The sequence below is a fragment of the Pseudophryne corroboree genome, chromosome 6, assembly GCF_028390025.1.
Source record: "Pseudophryne corroboree isolate aPseCor3 chromosome 6, aPseCor3.hap2, whole genome shotgun sequence".
NCBI classification, from domain to species: Eukaryota; Metazoa; Chordata; class Amphibia; order Anura; family Myobatrachidae; genus Pseudophryne; species Pseudophryne corroboree.
In genome coordinates this window covers 446044132-446062334 of record NC_086449.1, presented here as the reverse complement: position 1 = coordinate 446062334, position 18203 = coordinate 446044132, and the positions used below count along the sequence as shown (strand labels likewise).

The window sequence follows — 18203 nt, the reverse complement described above, 5'->3', positions numbered from 1 at the left end:
CACTCTACGAAGAAAACGACACCAAAATGGCATTAAAAACTCATGTCGACATTTTGACCTGTCGACCTAGAACATGTCGACCTAAAGACCCTGTCGACCTAGACACCCTGTCGACCAATAGTGGTCGACCTAGACATTGTCGACCTAATTACTGTCAACTTTCAATATCACACCCCTATTTAAGGCACCACGGCTGGTACTCTGCTCCATTTCTCTAAATGCATACTGCTGTATGTGGCACTGTACTCTGCTGTATATAGTAGTCTGTGCTGAGACAACATACTGTCAAAGGTGGCTGTAATCTCTTAAGTAACTGTAGGGGCACACTGGACACTGTGGTACACTGTGCTGTACTATGCTGTATTGCCTGTGATGTGTCCAGAATCACAAGTGATTGTGTTCTATATAGCGACTGTGTAAAAGGGCATGTTGCCTGTTGCTGTATGCTGCACTGAACTCAGCTGTAAATTGTACTGTTTGCTGCACTTTAACTTAGTGTGCTTTGTTCATGAGCATCTTTAAACCCTATAACTTTATGCAGTTTAAACTGAGCTGCATGTTCAAAAAAACAGAAAAAAAATATATAGTTATATTGTTTGTACTGTGTGGTGTGCTTTACCCTTATGTGCTTTGTTCACGTGCATCTAAAAGCACTGTGACTCCTCGCAGTTTGTGCAGAGCTGACAGTTCAAACCCAGATTTATTTCTTTTTAAATGTAGATCAATGGTTTGTAATGTCCTGTGCACTATACCCTCAGTACGCTTCGGCAATATTTCATAGATGTGCTATAAACTGCCATGTGTTTTTTCCACTGCTCTTTCACTTAGTAACTAGCCAACTCGCTGAAGCCTTTGGCCAATATTGGTGAAAACAGTGAGTTGTGAGATGGTCAAAATTGACTGAAAATGACTTGAAATTAATGTTATTGAGGTTAATAATACTCTAGGAACAAAAAAAGGGCATGAATTATGTGATTTTAGCTTTTTTGTCAATTTTAGTTTGTAAAAAAATATGCAAATCCAAATTTAAAACCAGACAAAGTGGTTTGTCAAATCCAAATCCGGACAAAGAATCAGAGCCAAAGCTAAATCCAGCAAAAATGGTCCGGATCTCCTACTTAAAAGTGAAGTTATAGTGGATAGGAGTGACTTAACTGTAGGAAAACCTCATTCAGCATAATATGCATCAATAAATGTATAATAATATGCATCAACTGATTTATTTATTTATTTATTTAAAGCAGCTAATAACATTAAATTACCTTTGAGATGTGGGTACAACTGAGGCTTTCCAAGCAGCACACTACAAGTTACAATGATTGTTACCCTGAGCCCAGTGGCGTAACTAGAAATTTATCTCCCCCAAGCCAAAAAATTCTTCGGCGCCCCCCCCATAATTGGGAGCAATAAAGGGGTAAATATGCGCGCACCGAAAAAGGGGGCGTGGCTTCGTTGGAATGGGCGTGGCATTGCAGGAAAAGACTACCTTATACCCCAGTTTTGCAACCTGCACGCCCAGACGTTAGCCACCACAGGAAAGAAAAATAATCCTGATTCATGCCCCTTACATTATTTGTCATTTTTCCTCCTTATAGTAATGCCCAGTATACATTATTCCACGTACTGCAATGGCCCTTAGACATTATGCCGCACACAATAATGCACATGACACAATATGCACACACCATAATGCCCCCGACACATTATGCCACACACTATAATGCCTGTGACACATTATGACAGGTATCGCAATGCCCGTTATACATTATGCCACACACTGCACTGCCCCTAATACATTACAGCTCATACAATGTCTGTGACACATTATGACACACACTGCAATGTCCGTGATACATTATACCACACACTGCAATGCCTGATACATTATAGCACATACAATGCCTGTGACACATTATGCCACACACTGCAATGACCTTGAGACATTATACCACAATGCCCGTGATATAGTATACCATACACCGTAATGCCTGTGACACATATCGCAATGCCCGTTATACCCTATGCCACACACCGCAATGCCCGTTATATATTATGCCACACTGCAATGACCCTGAGACATTATACCACATACCACAATGCCCGTGATATAGTATACCACACACCGTAATGCCTGACACATTATGACACACACCGCAATGTCCGTGATACATTATGCCACACACTGCAATGACCCTGAGACATTATACCACATATCACAATGCCCGCGATATAGTATACCATACACCGTAATGCCTGTGACACATTATGACACACACCGCAATGTCCGTGATACATTATGCCACACACCGTAATGCCCATTACACATTAAGTCCTACAGTAAGGCTTCTAACTACTTTTCAATTACCTGTTCGTTGTCAGGGGTTTCATGCTCTTGGTTCCATGCACGGTGCCAGGGGTTTTCATGCTCAGGGTGTCATGCTCGTTGCCAGGGGTTTCATGCACTGGGTGTCATGCTCGTTGCCAGGGGTTTCATGCACTGGGTGTCATGCTCGTTGCCAGGGGTTTCATGCACTGGGTGTCATGCTCGTTGCCAGGGGTTTCATGCACTGGGTGTCATGCTCGTTGCTAGGAGGTAGTCCTTGTTGCTAGGGCTGTGCTCCCAGTGCCACATATGTCCCCAGTGCCAGATATTCCCCCACGGTGCCAGGTACTCACATGCCCCCAGTGCCAAATATAGCCCCCCCCCCCATGTGCCAGGTACACATATACCCCCCAGTGCCACATATGCCCCCAGTGCCAGATATTCCCCCACAGTGCCACATATGCCCCCCCAGTGCTATATATGCCCCCAGTGCCACATATGCCCCAGTGCCAGATATTCCCCCCCAGTGCCACATATGCCCCCAGTGCCAGATATTCCCCCCCAGTGCCACATATTCCCCCCCAGTGCCATATATGCCCCCAGTGCCAGATATTCCCCCCAGTGCCACATATGCCCCAGTGCCAGATATCCCCCCCCCTGCCACATATGTCCCCAGTGCCAGATATTCCCCCCAGTGCCATATATGTCCCCAGTGCCAGATATAAACCCCCCCCCTCCCTGCCAAATTTGCCCCCAGTGCCAGATATGCCCCCTCAGTGCGTCCCCCCCGCTTCCTCCGCCGCCGCCGCTCCCCCGCTGTTAGGAGGGACACGGAGGGCACAGCGCACGCCTCCCTGTGTCCCTCCTGGGTCTCCGGCAGCCGCGGGCCACTCTAATAAAGGAAGTGCTCACGAACGGCACTTCCTTTATGAGACCCGCGGCCGCCGGAGACCCAGGAGGGACAAAGGGAGGCGTGCGCTGTGCCCTCCGTGTCCCTCTTAACAGCAGGGGAGGGAACGAGACCGCAGACTGACATGCGGACGCTCGTCCGCATGTCAGTCTGCACTAAATCAGTGGCGCCCCCGCAGTCCCTCGCCCCCAAGCCACCGCGAGGGCTGCGGGGGCAGTAGTTACGCCACTGCCTGAGCCTACTACAGTCTCAGTCTGGTCTAGCAATAATCAGCTTCAAAAACTTGTATCTGTGTAATCAGAGCTGTCCTGACACTGAAGGAAATGTAACACATTGCAGCCATCATTATTTCCAACACATTGAAATATTATTTTGTGATTAGTCCCTTGTTAACTGAAAGTCTCTCTAATACGAACCTTTGTTCACACTGTCACTGTAATTAACCATTTAATTGAAAACATAGTATAATGTGGTAATATCTTTGATACTTAAAACTACAAGTTGAATCTTTGTATCTACAGCAGGCAAATATATGTATGTGTACTTTGAGAAGCAAAGAATGTTTATCATAATTTGTGCTCAAACCACGAACACTGCTTTTCAGTAATGTCAGAAGAATCCTCTCAAGGGATAGATCTCCAAAACATAACCTTAAATTACCTTCAAACACTCAATCTGATGTGAAGCAAGTGACTGCAGTCTTTACTAATATCTTGGGACTGAATACAGTATCTCTGGATTCTGAGCCCCAAAACTGTAAGTGAGCACATCTGTCATTTTATAAGTCAGCAGAAATAATACACTGTAGACATATTTCCTTGATGCGTAAGTTTTTCCCTCACACATTTAGATCTCAGCTTTGCATTGTTTTCCACTCAGAGTCAGAGCAGTATCTTAAATGTATTAAATATATCAGCTATAGAGAAGGCAGGAGGACAGGTGGAATCAATTTACCTGAATGCCATCAAGCAACTTGCTCATGCACCAGTAACTGTCAGCTTCAATGTTCCGGAGCACCTCTTCGGGCAGACTGGAAACATCAACATTTTCCACTTCTTCTTCTTCAGCTGCAATGTACAGAAAAGACAGGGGAATAATTACAGTGTACAGGGATTCATAAAGCAAGTTTATGTATAGTCATTTACAAGAGAAACAAACCTAACTGATCATTCACAAATGCCAATATACAACTTGTGTCAGCTGGAAGGAGGAGACATATACTAAGTTAACTACTTAATGACCAGAGGTTTTCACCTCTTAAGGACTAGATTAAAATTTTCATTTTGAAGATACATTTTTTAAGGTTTCATTAGGGACAAGTACGGCTCTCATTAAAGCAGGATGTTGGAGTGAACAAAAATAAAAATAATTATTTATATATATATATATATATATATACATATATGTATATAAAACCTATTTTAGATAGGCTGTGAATAAATATATATATATATATATATAATTTCTTAGTTTTTTTTTTTTTTCATAAATTTGCACACAAAAAAATAATAAAAAAAAACTTTTTTTCACATCATTATGGGGTATTGCATGTAGAATTTTGAGGGAAAAACTGAATTTATTCCAGCTTGGAATAAGGCTGTAACATAACATAACATAACATAACATAACGTGTGTGTGTGTGTGTGTGTGTGTGTGTGTGTGTGTGTGTGTGTGTGTGTGTGTGTGTGTGTGTGTGTGCGTGCTACTCCTTCAGGAGCATCTGATTTTCACAGTTGTACATATAAGTGAGTGTTGAAAGCTTGGTGAGAAGATTTAAATGTTAAACAACTCAACACAAGTAATTATTAATCCATGGTTCTTGGTGTTACCTGAGGAACAACCGTAGCACATACAGTAAAAAGTGACAGGACCATTTTTGTAGTTTATTAAATTCTACTTTATTAATTCTACTGGAGGTACAATCCAAATTTTGATCTGATTGTCCATCTGGGCGCCATCGTACACACAACGTAAGCAATGCATCAGTAGTGACATCATTATGTCAACCCCCTTTTAATCCCCTTAGGGGAGGTTTATTAAAATTATGCAGATTTCCTAATTCCCACCTGCAGAATACCTTATTTAAATGTAAGTGTGTGTGTGTGTGTGTGTGTGTGTGTGTGTGTGTGTGTGTGTGTGTATATATGTAGAAGTAAGTCTGGCACTCCAAAACAATAGAACAATAAATAGCTGGTGCCCTCACAATTGCATAATATAATAGTTTAGAGGTGAGGCACTCACAGCATAATAACGGGCAATCAGCAGTCACTTCAGTTTAACAATGTTTCAGTGCCCAAGCACTGTCGTCATGTATATTACCACAAAGTGAATAAACATACCTTTATAACAAACATGCCCATGGTGTGAGACGCCAGCTCCGAGATCGGGATCATACACCTGTCCGGCGGCTGCACTTGATTACATCATCGCATGAAGTCCCAGCACCAGAGAGTCGTGCAGTGTGAATGGTTACCATAGAAACTAAACAAATAGAGGAACCAGGTGAAACTACTGAATCAGAAAATACTACATCATACAACAGTGGCATATTATGACAGATATCACAAGAGCATAACATATACAATATTAGAGTCCAAATAACATGATAGAAAACTGCACACATATCGCTCATACTAAAAAAAAAAAGTAGGAATAAGAAACTGTTTCATTGAGACCTTTGGGGGTAATAACATCAAGGCACATTATTCACCGGGCTTCACATTTGAGAAGTTTAAGGGCTCTATCTCCTCTAATAGATGGAGGGATATGATCGATTATACTAGAACACATACTATTAAGTGGGTGCTTAAATTTAGCAAAGTGCCGGGTAACCAGTTGATCACTTTTGCCCGTGTTAAGTGCATTACATTTTGCCCACATAACTTAATTAGAGTGATCAGATTATTCCTTTTACCTGGGACACTCATGGATTGCACAGGTTATGTGGCTGATTAAAACCAGTGTAGGCTTGAAGTCAGCCAGCCACAGAACCTGTGTAATCCATGAGCGCCCCAGGTAAAAGGGATAATCTGGTCACTCTATCTTAATCCACATGGGCACATAAATTGATGAATGACAAAAGAAGAGCTGCAGGTAAGTAGGTGATGTATCCTAATTCTTTTACCAGTATGAGGATAGGGAAAAGAATTACCCACCATGAGAAACTGACATGTAACACAAGTACAGCATAGACAACCAGTTGCTTGGTATATGACACGGGTCTAACAAGGTCAGCTACATCAGTTTTCACGAAAAAATATCTTAAATTACGTCACCATGAATAACAGGGGATCAATTGGGAATTATTTAGAGGTAAATTATTATCAGATTCAACAATGGGCTAATGTTTTTTAAAGATGGTATTTATTTAAGTGGTGATGTCACATTATATTTGTTAACCCAAGAGAATATGTTTTTAGTAACAGGTTTGGAACTAGTTTTCATACCCTCCCTAAAACCGATAAAAAGTTTGATCCCCAACTAGGACGTCATATTATTGGAGCAAGGGGCTCCTTGTTTCAACCTACCTTGACTCTGTACTCCAACCTTTGATCCATGCTGAACCAACTTTCTTACTAGACGCCACTACTTTGTGGAACAAATTATCTAGCCTTCCCATTATTCCTGAAAACTGTTGGCTAATAAGTGTGGATGTTGTGAATTTATATACATCTATTCCTCATTCGTTTGGACTTCTTGTGGTAAAGAAATTTATGGTTAAAAGTGGCCTATTTACAGTGATGTCTATTGATTTTATCTTATCATTGTTGGAACTAATCTGAATTTTTTATATATATATATATATATATATATATAATAATCATTTTTTCCTCCAGGCAATGGGCTGTTCTATGCGTTCTAGCGCAGCCCCTGCTTACGCTTATATTGTAATGTTTGCCATTGAACAGGATGTGTTCTTTTGTGATTAATCTTTTGCATATCATGTTAGCTGATTACCCGCTTCATAGATGATCTTTTGATCATTTGGCAAGGTGACATTACGGACTTTGTTAGTGTAATTGGCCGACACCAATGTGGGTCCTTGCCCTATTAAATTTACATATACTTATTGTCAGGAACAGATTTCCTTTTGGATGTTTCGATCTCTCTAAATGATGGATATGTTAACACCACTGTTTTCACTAAAACGACTGATTGGAATATGCTTTAACAAGCACATACAGTAGTTGTCACCCTAAAAGTCTAATACAAGGTCTCCCGTACTCTCAAATGATTCGCATATATTGTATTAACAACCAAATAGATGTGGCTGTCAAACAGATCGATGATTTTATTTTATCAGAGGGGAAACTCTTTACCAAATGTATTACATACTAAGGAGAAGATTTTGAAAATGAATCGCCGGAAACTCTTGAAAACTAGTTTCAAACCCGTTACCAAAAAAAAAAAATTCCCTTGGGTTAATTAATATAATGTGACATCACCACTTATAAATACCATCTCTAAAACACATTGGGGCAGATGTATTAACCTGGAGAAGGCATAAGGAAGTGATAAACCAGTGATGTGTGCAAGGTGATAAAGGCACCAGCCAATCAGATCCTAACTATTAATTTACATATTAGAGCTGATTGGCTGGTGCCTTTATCACCTTGCACATATCACTGGTTTATCACTTCCTTATGCCTTCTCCAGGTTAATACATCTGCCCCAATTTCCCAATTGTTGAATCTGATAATAATTTACCTCTAAAGAATTCCCAATTGATGCCCTGTTATTCACGGAGATGTAAGTTAAAAGATTTTTTTGGAGAAAACTGATGTAGCTGACCTTGTTAAACCTGTGTCACATACCAAGCAAACTGGTTGTCTATGATGTACTTGTGTTACATGTTAATTTCTCATTGTGGATAATTCTTTTTACCCCATCTTCATACTGGTAAAACAATTAGGATACACCACCTACATACCTGCAATTCTTTTGTCATTTATCAATTCATGTGCCCATGTGGATTAAGTTATGTGAGCAAAACGGAACGAAAGTTCAAAGAGTGCATGTCCGCACAAAGATCTGTGATTCATAATGTGCTTAACACGGGCAAAAGTGATAAACCGTTTGCCTGGCACTTTGCTCAATTTAAACACCCCCTTAATAGTATATGTTATTGTATAATTGATCATATCCCTCCATCTATTAGAGGAGGAGATAGAGCCCGTAAACTTATCCAGTGTGAAACACGGTGGATAATGTGCCTTGATGTTATTACCCCCAAAGGTCTCAATGAAGCAGCTTCTTATTCCTACTTTTTTTTTTTTTGTTTTAACTATGAGCGGTATGTGTGTGGTTTAATATCATGTTATTTGGACTCTAATATTATATATTTTATGCTCTTGTGATATCTGTCATAATATGCCACTGTTGAATGATGTAGTATTTTCTGATTTAGTAGTTTCACCTGGTTCCTCTGTTTGTTTAGTTTCTATGGTAACCATTCACACTGCACGGCTCTCTGGTGCTGGGACTTCATGTGATGATGTAATCAAGTGCAGCCGCCAGACAGGTGCATGGCCCCGATCCCAGAGCTGATGTCTCACATCATGGGCATGTTTGTTATAAAGGTATGTTCATTCGCTTTGTGGTAATAAACCGGACGACAGTGCCGGATCACTGAAACGATGTTAAACTGATATGACCACTGTTTGCCCACTATTATGATGTGATATATATATACACATACACACATTCACTGGAGAGTATTTCACCGGGGGCAGATAAGTGATATCCGGGATTATGTATAATCCCCGATAAGCATCCCTCAGAGCTGGAAATAACACATGGGTCCAGATACTTATCCCACATTCCATGTGTTATTGCATGAAAAAAAGGACTTTTTTCTCCTGAAAAGACGGATTGCAATTGAATAGCCCAAAAATAACCATCAATCATCAAAAAGCAGCATATATATATTTTTTTTTTTTTTTAGGTTTTATTTATTTTTTTCAGGAGAAAAATTATTGGGGTCAGTTGCCTGTAAGTCTTATATTATTCAGAACTAGTATTAGAATACACGGTGACTCACATTTTGCATTCTAATGATACATACAAATATATATATTAGACTGACTGTCATTTTAAGTGTAAATATATTCCATGGTGGGTTTTTTGGGGGGCATTTTTCATACAGTAAACATCACATTCATCCCTACAGAGTGTGAATGTATATTTTATAAAATAAATAAAATTAAAATAAAACACATTTCTTAATAATGCAAAATATTTGTACAGTTGTTTTTATTTCTGGCAAATGGAATATGTAATAAGGACATATCTATTTACTAACAGTATATTAAAGTGTCACTCTGATTTCCTGGTGTCACATAAAAGGATTTGCCTTTTATCTTCTCAAAGAAGCCTTTCTAAGCTTATCGTTAATATGGAATAAAAAATGCAGCTATTTGTTCAACTACATGAATTTAACACTATGTGAATGTGCACTGTGTTGTATATTTATAGAGAAGTAAATATGTCCAACTACAATATATTTACATGTGTGTAGGTGGACCCACTGACACAATGACATACAATTGTTGTGGTGAATGAAGAAGGGCTACTGAGCTCTCAATTTTTGATGGTCAGATGTCTGGATGAACTGATCTGTTACAGTCAAGAGCAACTCCATTTTTCCAGCTCTCTGATGAATCAGATATGTTTCTCTTTTCAGATGAATGCTTTTAAAACACTGCAAACTAGGTCAGCATCAAAGAAAGGATGCTTTCTTTAAGTGTTTTTTTTTTCTTTATCATTTTATGTTTTCTTTTATCTGCTAGAATCTTCAAAGCAACTGGGCAATGCACAATCAGCTAAAAGAAAATGGACTACAGCAAATGGCTGTATTTATACAAACCATGAGCAAATATTCTCTGCTTCCTGTGGCAAATAGTATTTTAACCATTATGATTCTCAAATGAGATAGCCAAAAACATTGATTTAAGTGGCATAGTTAACTATGCAAACTAAATAAATGAAGAAATAATAATAATAATAATAATAATAATAATAATACACAAAAGGCAGAGTAGGGATGGTAAAATTGTTGCACATCTGTCTAAGGTTGAAGGCTTTTTAATCATCTACATATTCACAAAGTTACATATGGATTTCCAAATATTTCTGTTACTTTAGTTTGGGCAACACAGATGGTGTAATGCAGAGGATTTCAAATGTGGTCCTCAAGGGACCCCACTGGTTCAGGTTTCAGGTATACCCATGGCTCAGCAAAGATGGTTAAATCAAATTGACTGAGGTGCCAATTAAGTCACCTGTGGCCAAGCATGGTTAGGTTTACTGCCTCACAGCACTGAGGTCTTTGGCTTGATTCCCACCATGGGACCTGTGTTGAATTTGTATATACTCCGCGTGTGTGTGTGTGTGTGTGTGTGTGTGTGTGTGTGTGTGTGTGTGTGTGTGTGTGTGTGGGGGGGGGGGGGGGGGGGGGAATGTTTCCTCTGCATACACTAGTTTCCATCCACACTCCGAGAAAATGTACAAGTAGGTGAATTAGCTGTAAAAAAAAAAAAGTATTTGAGTAATCTGGATATGTATAGTACAAATAGGACCGGCACTCCCCCCAATATTTTCAATTTACTCAGGTGCCATCTGGATAAATGCAAATACCTCTGGATTTGTCAAGCAAGCAGCGGCACTCTGAGATTCAGTGCAGGAATACAAATGGTACAACCGTGCAATTTATTTCATCCTGTGAGCCAACGTTTCGGGGCTAACCTGCCCCTTTGTCGAGGTGAGAACGGTGAATGCAAAAACAAACATACCTTTTAGGCAGTGTAAAAGACCCGCCAGCCGGCTGACGTGTGCATGTGATGATGTAGACGGCCACAGGCGCCCCTGCTGCCACTGTTACCAGGCAACCGGACACCAGAAGATGTGGCCAGCACGCTGCAAGTGAACATAAAAATAGACAAAGTAACAACCATATACTGTATGTGTCAATTTAGTGCAGTAATTGAAATAGTGATACAATGTATATAAAAGAGAGGTATGCGGACCATAAATAGAAGATGTGCATATATAGTACTGTATAGGCAACACATGATGACATAAAAATAAGTGAAACTACCTAGTGCCCGTACATACAGACATGATGTGCAGACACCAAGAATATATGTGGCGTGTGCCAGGGCACTGACATTGTATATATAGATGCTAGAGGTGAGCACAAAAATAGATAACTATTAGGGGCCAGTTAATATACACAAACCCAGGAGTTACAGGGACCCTAACATAAATGGATCAAACAATAAGTACCTATGATCCCACATAAAAATCACAAGAAATCAATGATATCTACAAATAAATGATGCCTTATATGCTAGTAGCAAAACAGAAAAAAAAGAAAAGAAAACTACTCGACCCTTCAAGCCCAAGATGCGGACTTGAAGCAAATTCTAATATGCAGACACTGTACGTCAAAAGGTTCATCATTGGTTAAATGACATTCCATGGAAATTTCTCATTGAGGACTTTAGGAACCATGGAGAAAAATAAGATTTTAAACCTACCGGTAAATCTATTTCTCCTAGTCCGTAGAGGATGCTGGGGACTCCGTAAGGACCATGGGGTATAGACGGGCTCCGCAGTAGATAGGGCACCTAAAAAGAAATTTGACTATGGGTGTGCACTGGCTCCTCCCTCTATGCCCCTCCTCCAGACCTCAGTTAAAGAACTGTGCCCAGAGCAGATGGACAATACAAGGCAGGATTTAGCAATCCAAGGGCAAGATTCATACTAGCCCACACCAATCATACCATGTAACCAGGAAATACATAACCAGTTAACAGTATGAACAAACGACAGTAACAGACCAAGACCGATGTCAACTGTAACATAACCCTTATGTAAGCAACAACTATATACAAGTCATGCAGAGTTTCCGCACTGGGACGGGCGCCCAGCATCCTCTACGGACTAGGAGAAATAGATTTACCGGTAGATTTAAAATCTTATTTTCTCTTACGTCCTAGAGGATGCTGGGGACTCCGTAAGGACCATGGGGTTTATACCAAAGCATCCAATCGGGCGGGAGAGTGCCTATGACTCTGCAGCACCGACTGAGCAAACACAAGGTCCTCATCAGCCAGGGTATCAAACTTGTAGAATTTAGCAAAACTGTTTGACCCCGACCAAGTCGCCGCTCGGCAAAGTTGTAATGCCGAGACGCCTCGGGCAGCCGCCCAAGAAGAGCCCACCTTCCTAGTGGAATGGGCCTTAACCGAATTTGGTACCGGCAATCCAGCCGTAGAGTGAGCCTGCTGAATCGTATTACAGATCCAGCGAGCAATAGTCTGCTTCGAAGCAGGAGCGCCAATCTTATTGGCTGCATACAGGACAAACAGAGCCTCTGTTGTCCTAATTCTAGCCGTCCTGGCTACATAAATTTTTAAGGCCCTGACTATCCAGGGATCTGGAATCCTCCAGGTCACCTGTAGCCACAGGCACCACAATAGGTTGATTCATATAGAACGACGAAACCACTTTAGGCAAAAATTGCGGACGTGTCCTCAATTCAGCTCGATCCACATGAAAAAGCAAGTAGGGGCTTTTGTGTGACAAAGCCGCCAATTCTGACACTCGCCTTGCTGATGCTAAGGCCAACAGCATGACCACCTTCCAGGTAAGAAATTTAAACTCAACCTTGTTAAGCGGTTCAAACCAGTGTGATTTTAGGAACTGCAACACCACGTTCAGGTCCCATGGTGCCACTGGAGGCACAAAAGGGGGCTGGATGTGCAGCACTCCCTTTACAAACGTCTGGACTTCTAGAAGAGAAGCCAATTCCTTCTGAAAGAAAATCGAGAGGGCCGAAATCTGTACCTTAACCGATCCTAATTTCAGGCCCATATCCACTCCTGTCTGTAGGAAGTGGAGAAGACGACCCAGATGAAAATTTTCCGTAGGTGCATTCTTGGTCTCACACCAAGACACATACTTTCGCCAGATACGGTGATAATGTTTTACCGTCACCTCCTTCCTAGCCTTTATTAAAGTAGGGATAACATCTACCGGAATCACCTTTTTCGCTAGGATTCGGCGTTCAACCGCCATGCCGTCAAACGTAACCGCGGTAAGTCTTGAAATACACAGGGCCCCTGCTGCAACAGGTCTTCCCTCAGAGGAAGAGGCCAGGGATCTCCTGTGAGCATCTCTTGTAGATCCGAGTACCAGGCCCTTCGAGGCCAGTGTGGGACAACGAGTATCGTCTGTACTCTTCTTCGTCTTATGATCCTCAACACTTTCGTGATGAGAGGAAGAGGAGGAAACACGTAGACCGATTCGAACACCCACGGTGTTACCAGTGCATCTACTGCTACAGCCTGAGGATCCCGAGACCTGGCGCAATACCTCTGAAGTTTTTTGTTGAGGCGTGACGCCATCATGTCTATTTGAGGAGTTCCCCAAAGACGTGTTACGTCTGCAAAGACTTTTTGATGAAGTCCCCACTCTCCTGGATGGAGATCGTGTCTGCTGAGGAAGTCTGCTTCCCAGTTGTCCACTCCCGGAATGAAGATAGCCGACAGAGCGCTTACATGATTTTCCGCCCAGCGAAGGATCCTTGTGGCTTCCGCCATCGCGACTCTGCTTCTTGTCCCGCCTTGGCGGTTCACATGAGCCACTGCTGTGACATTGTCTGATTGAATCAGAACCGGTAGGTTTCGAAGAAAAATCTCCGCCTGTCGAAGGCCGTTGTTCCCTGAGTTCCAACACATTGTTGTGTAGACAGTACTCCTGTTCTAACCAAAGACCCTGAAACGTATTTCCCTGTGTGACCGCTCCCCATCCTCGGAGGCTTGCGTCCGTGGTAACCAGGATCCAGTCCTGAATCCGGATCCGGCGAGCCTCCAGCAGGTGAGCACTTTGCAACCACCACAGGAGGGACACACTGGTTCCTGGGGACAGAGGTATTTTCCGATGTAAGTGCAGATGGGACCCGGACCACTTGTCCAGAAGGTCCTATTGAAAAGTCCTTGCATGGAACCTTCCGAAGGGAATGGCCTCGTAGGCCGCCACCATTTTCCCCAGAACTCGAGTGCATTGGTGAACTGACACCCTTTTCGGTATTAGCAGGTCTCTGACCATGTTCTGGATGTCTTGGGCTTTCTCTATTGGGAGGAAGACCTTCATTTGTTCCGTATCCAGTATTATACCTAGGAATGATAGTCGAGTTGTCGGAATCAACTGTGACTTCGGTAGATTTAGAATCCAACCGTGTTGCTGGAGCACTCTCAGAGAGAGTGCCACACTGCTCAGCAATTTCTCCATTGATCTCGCTTTTATCAGGAGATCGTCCAAGTATGGGATAATTGTGACTCCATCCTTGCGCAGGACCACCATAATTTCCGCCATTATCTTGGTGAAAATCCTCGGGCTGTGGAAAGTCCAAACGGCAACGTCTGAAATTGGTAATGACAATCCTGTACAGCGAATCTCAGGTATTCCTGATGGGGGGCATATATGGTGACATGAAGGTATGCATCCTTTATGTCCAGAGACCCCATAAACTTCCCCTCCTCCATGTTGGCTATTATCGCTCTGAGAGATTTCATTTTGAATTTGAATCTTTTTATGTACAGGTTTAGGGATTTCAGATTCAAAATAGGTCTGACCGAACCGTCCGGTTTCGGGACCACAAATAGGGTTGAATAGTAACCTCTTCCCTGCTGGTGCAGGCGAACCTTGATTATCACTTGCTGTATACACAGCGTTTGAATTGAAGCTAACACTACATCCCTTTCCGATGTGGAAGCTGGTAGGGCCGATTTGAAAATTGGCTCGGGGGCACATCCTCGAATTCCAAATTGTAACCTTGGGAAACTATTTCCAACACCCAGGGATTCAGGTCCGAACTGACCCAAGCCTGACTGAAAACTCGAAGACGTGCCCCCACCGGTGCGGACTCCCTCAGGGGAGCCCCAGCGTCATGCTGTGGTTTTTGGAGCAGCCGGAGAGGACTTTTGTTCCTGGGCACCTGCCGAAGCAGGTGCTCTCTTGCCTCTGCCCTTACCTCTGGCGAAGAAAGAGGATCTCCGACCTCTTTTGGACTTGTGCGACCGAAAGGACTGCATCTGATAGGGTGTTGCTTTCTTTTGCGGTTGGGGAATATATGGTAAAAAATTTGATTTACCTGCTGTAGCTGTGGAAACCAGGTCCGTCAGCCCATCCCCAAACAATACACCCCCCTTATAGGGTAGTACTTCCATATGTTTCTTGGAATCCGCATCATCCGTCCATTGGCGAGTCCATAAGGATCTTCTCGCTGAGATAGACATGGCATTAGCCCTAGAAGCTAGCAATCCAATGTCCCTTTGAGCATCCCCATAAATAAGACTGCGTCTTTAATATGGGCTAGAGATAGGAATACAGTATCCTTATCCATAGTATCAAATTGATCTGTCAGCTCATCTGTCCAAGCTGCAATTGTGCTACACACCCATGCCGACGCAATTGTCGGTGTTAACACAGCACCCGTATGAGAATAAATACACTTTAAGGTAGTTTCTTGCCTGCGATCTGCAGGGTCCTTAAGGGCCGCTGTGTCAGGAGATGGTAGCGCCACTTTCTTGGACAAGCGCGTCAGGGATTTGTCCACAGTGGGGGTGATACCCAAATCTCCCTGTCCTGCTTAGGGAAAGGGTATGCCATATAAATTCTTTTGGGGATCTGCGGTCTCTTATCCGGAGTCTCCCAAGCTTTTCCAAATAATTCATTTAATTCATGAGATGTGGGAAAGTTAATAATAAGATTTTACTCACCGGTAAATCTATTTCTCGTAGTCCGTAGTGGATGCTGGGAACTCCGTAAGGACCATGGGGAATAGCGGCTCCGCAGGAGACTGGGCACAACTAAAGAAAGCTTTAGGACTACCTGGTGTACACTGGCTCCTCCCATTATGACCCTCCTCCAGACCTCAGTTGGGATACTGTGCCCGGAAGAGCTGACACAATAAGGAAGGATTTTGAATCCCGGGTAAGACTCATACCAGCCACACCAATCACACCGTATAACTCGTGATACTATACCCAGTTAACAGTATGAAACATAACTGAGCCTCTCAACAGATGGCTCATAACAATAACCCGTTAGTTAGGCAATAACTATATACAAGTATTGCAGACAATCCGCACTTGGGATGGGTGCCCAGCATCCACTACGGACTACGAGAAACAGATTTACCGGTGAGTAAAATCTTATTTTCTCTGACGTCCTAGTGGATGCTGGGAACTCCGTAAGGACCATGGGGATTATACCAAAGCTCCCAAACGGGCGGGAGAGTGCGGATGACTCTGCAGCACCGAATGAGAGAACTCCAGGTCCTCCTCAGCCAGGGTATCAAATTTATAGAATTTAGCAAACGTGTTTGCCCCTGACCAAGTAGCAGCTCGGCAAAGTTGTAAAGCCGAGACCCCTCGGGCAGCCGCCCAAGATGAGCCCACCTTCCTCGTGGAGTGGGCTTTTACTGATTTAGGATGCGGCAGTCCAGCCGCAGAATGCGCCAGCTGAATTGTGCTACAAATCCAGCGAGCAATAGTCTCTGCTTAGAAGGAGCACCCAGTTTGTTGGGTGCATACAGGATAAATAGCAAGTCAGTTTTCCTGACTCCAGCCGTCCTGGAAACATATATTTTCAGGGCCCGGACTACGTCCAGTAACTTGGAATCCTCCAAGTCCCTAGTAGCCACAGGCACTACAATAGGTTGGTTCAAGTGAAAAGCTGATACCACCTTAGGGAGAAACTGAGGACGAGTCCTCAATTCTGCCCTATCCATATGGAAAATCAGATAAGGGCTTTTATATGACAAAGTCGCCAATTCTGATACACGCCTGGCCGAAGCCAAGGCCAATAACATGACCACTTTCCACGTGAGATATTTCAGATCCACGGTGTTTAGTGGCTCAAACCAATGTGATTTTAGGAAACTCAACACCACGTTGAGATCCCAAGGTGCCACTGGAGGCACAAAAGGGGGCTGAATATGCAGCACTCCCTTTACAAATGTCTGAACTTCAGGTAGTGAAGCCAGTTCTTTCTGGAAGAAAATGGACAGAGCCGAAATCTGGACCTTAATGGAACCCAATTTTAGGCCCATAGTCGCTCCTGACTGTAGGAAGTGCAGAAATCGACCCAGCTGAAATTCTTCTGTTGGGGCCTTCCTGGCCTCACACCCTGCAACATATTTTCGCCAAATACGGTGATAATGGTTTGCGGTTACTTCTTTCCTGGCTTTTATCAGCGTAGGAACGACTTCCTCCGGAATGCCCTTTTCCTTTAGGATCCGGTATTCAACCGCCATGCCGTCAAACGCAGCCGCGTTAAGTCTTGGAACAGACAGGTCCCCTGCTGTAGCAGATCCTGTCTGAGCGGTAGAGGCCATGGGTCCTCTGATATCATTTCTTGCAGTTCTGGGTACCAAGCTCTTCTTGGCCAATCTGGAACCACGAGTATCGTTCTTACTCCTCGTTTTCTAATTATTCTCAGTACCTTTGGTATGAGAGGCAGAGGAGGGAACACATAAACCGATTGGTACACCCACGGTGTCACTAGAGCGTCCACAGCTATCGCCTGAGGGTCCCTTGACCTGGCGCAATATCGCTCTAGTTTTTTTTGTTTAGGCGGGACGCCATCATGTCCACCTGTGGCCTTTCCCAACGGTTTACCATCAGTTGGAAGACTTCTGGATGAAGTCCCCACTCTCCCGGGTGTAGGTCGTGTCTGCTGAGGAAGTCTGCTTCCCAGTTGTCCACTCCCGGAATGAACACTGCGGACAGTGCTAAGACGTGATTTTCCGCCCATCGGAGAATCCTTGTGGCTTCTGCCATCGCCATCCTGCTTCTCGTGCAGCCCTGTCGGTTTACATGGGCGACTGCCGTGATGTTGTCTGATTGGATCAGTACCGGCTGGTTTTGAAGCAGGGGCCTTGCCTGACTTAGGGCATTGTAA

The 18203-nt window shown here is 43.1% G+C and overlaps 1 protein-coding gene across 3 annotated transcripts in view; it reads right to left on the bottom strand.

Moving 5' to 3' along the window:
- TBC1D22A (TBC1 domain family member 22A) overlaps positions 1-18203 on the bottom strand; it is a 1169061-nt gene that overhangs the window by 605042 nt on the left and 545816 nt on the right. For all 3 annotated transcript variants that reach the window (XM_063927120.1, XM_063927118.1, XM_063927119.1), the window contains one exon: positions 4188-4300. In XM_063927120.1, the coding sequence (XP_063783190.1) occupies positions 4188-4300 (113 nt within the window). The remainder of the gene's footprint in view (positions 1-4187; positions 4301-18203) is intronic.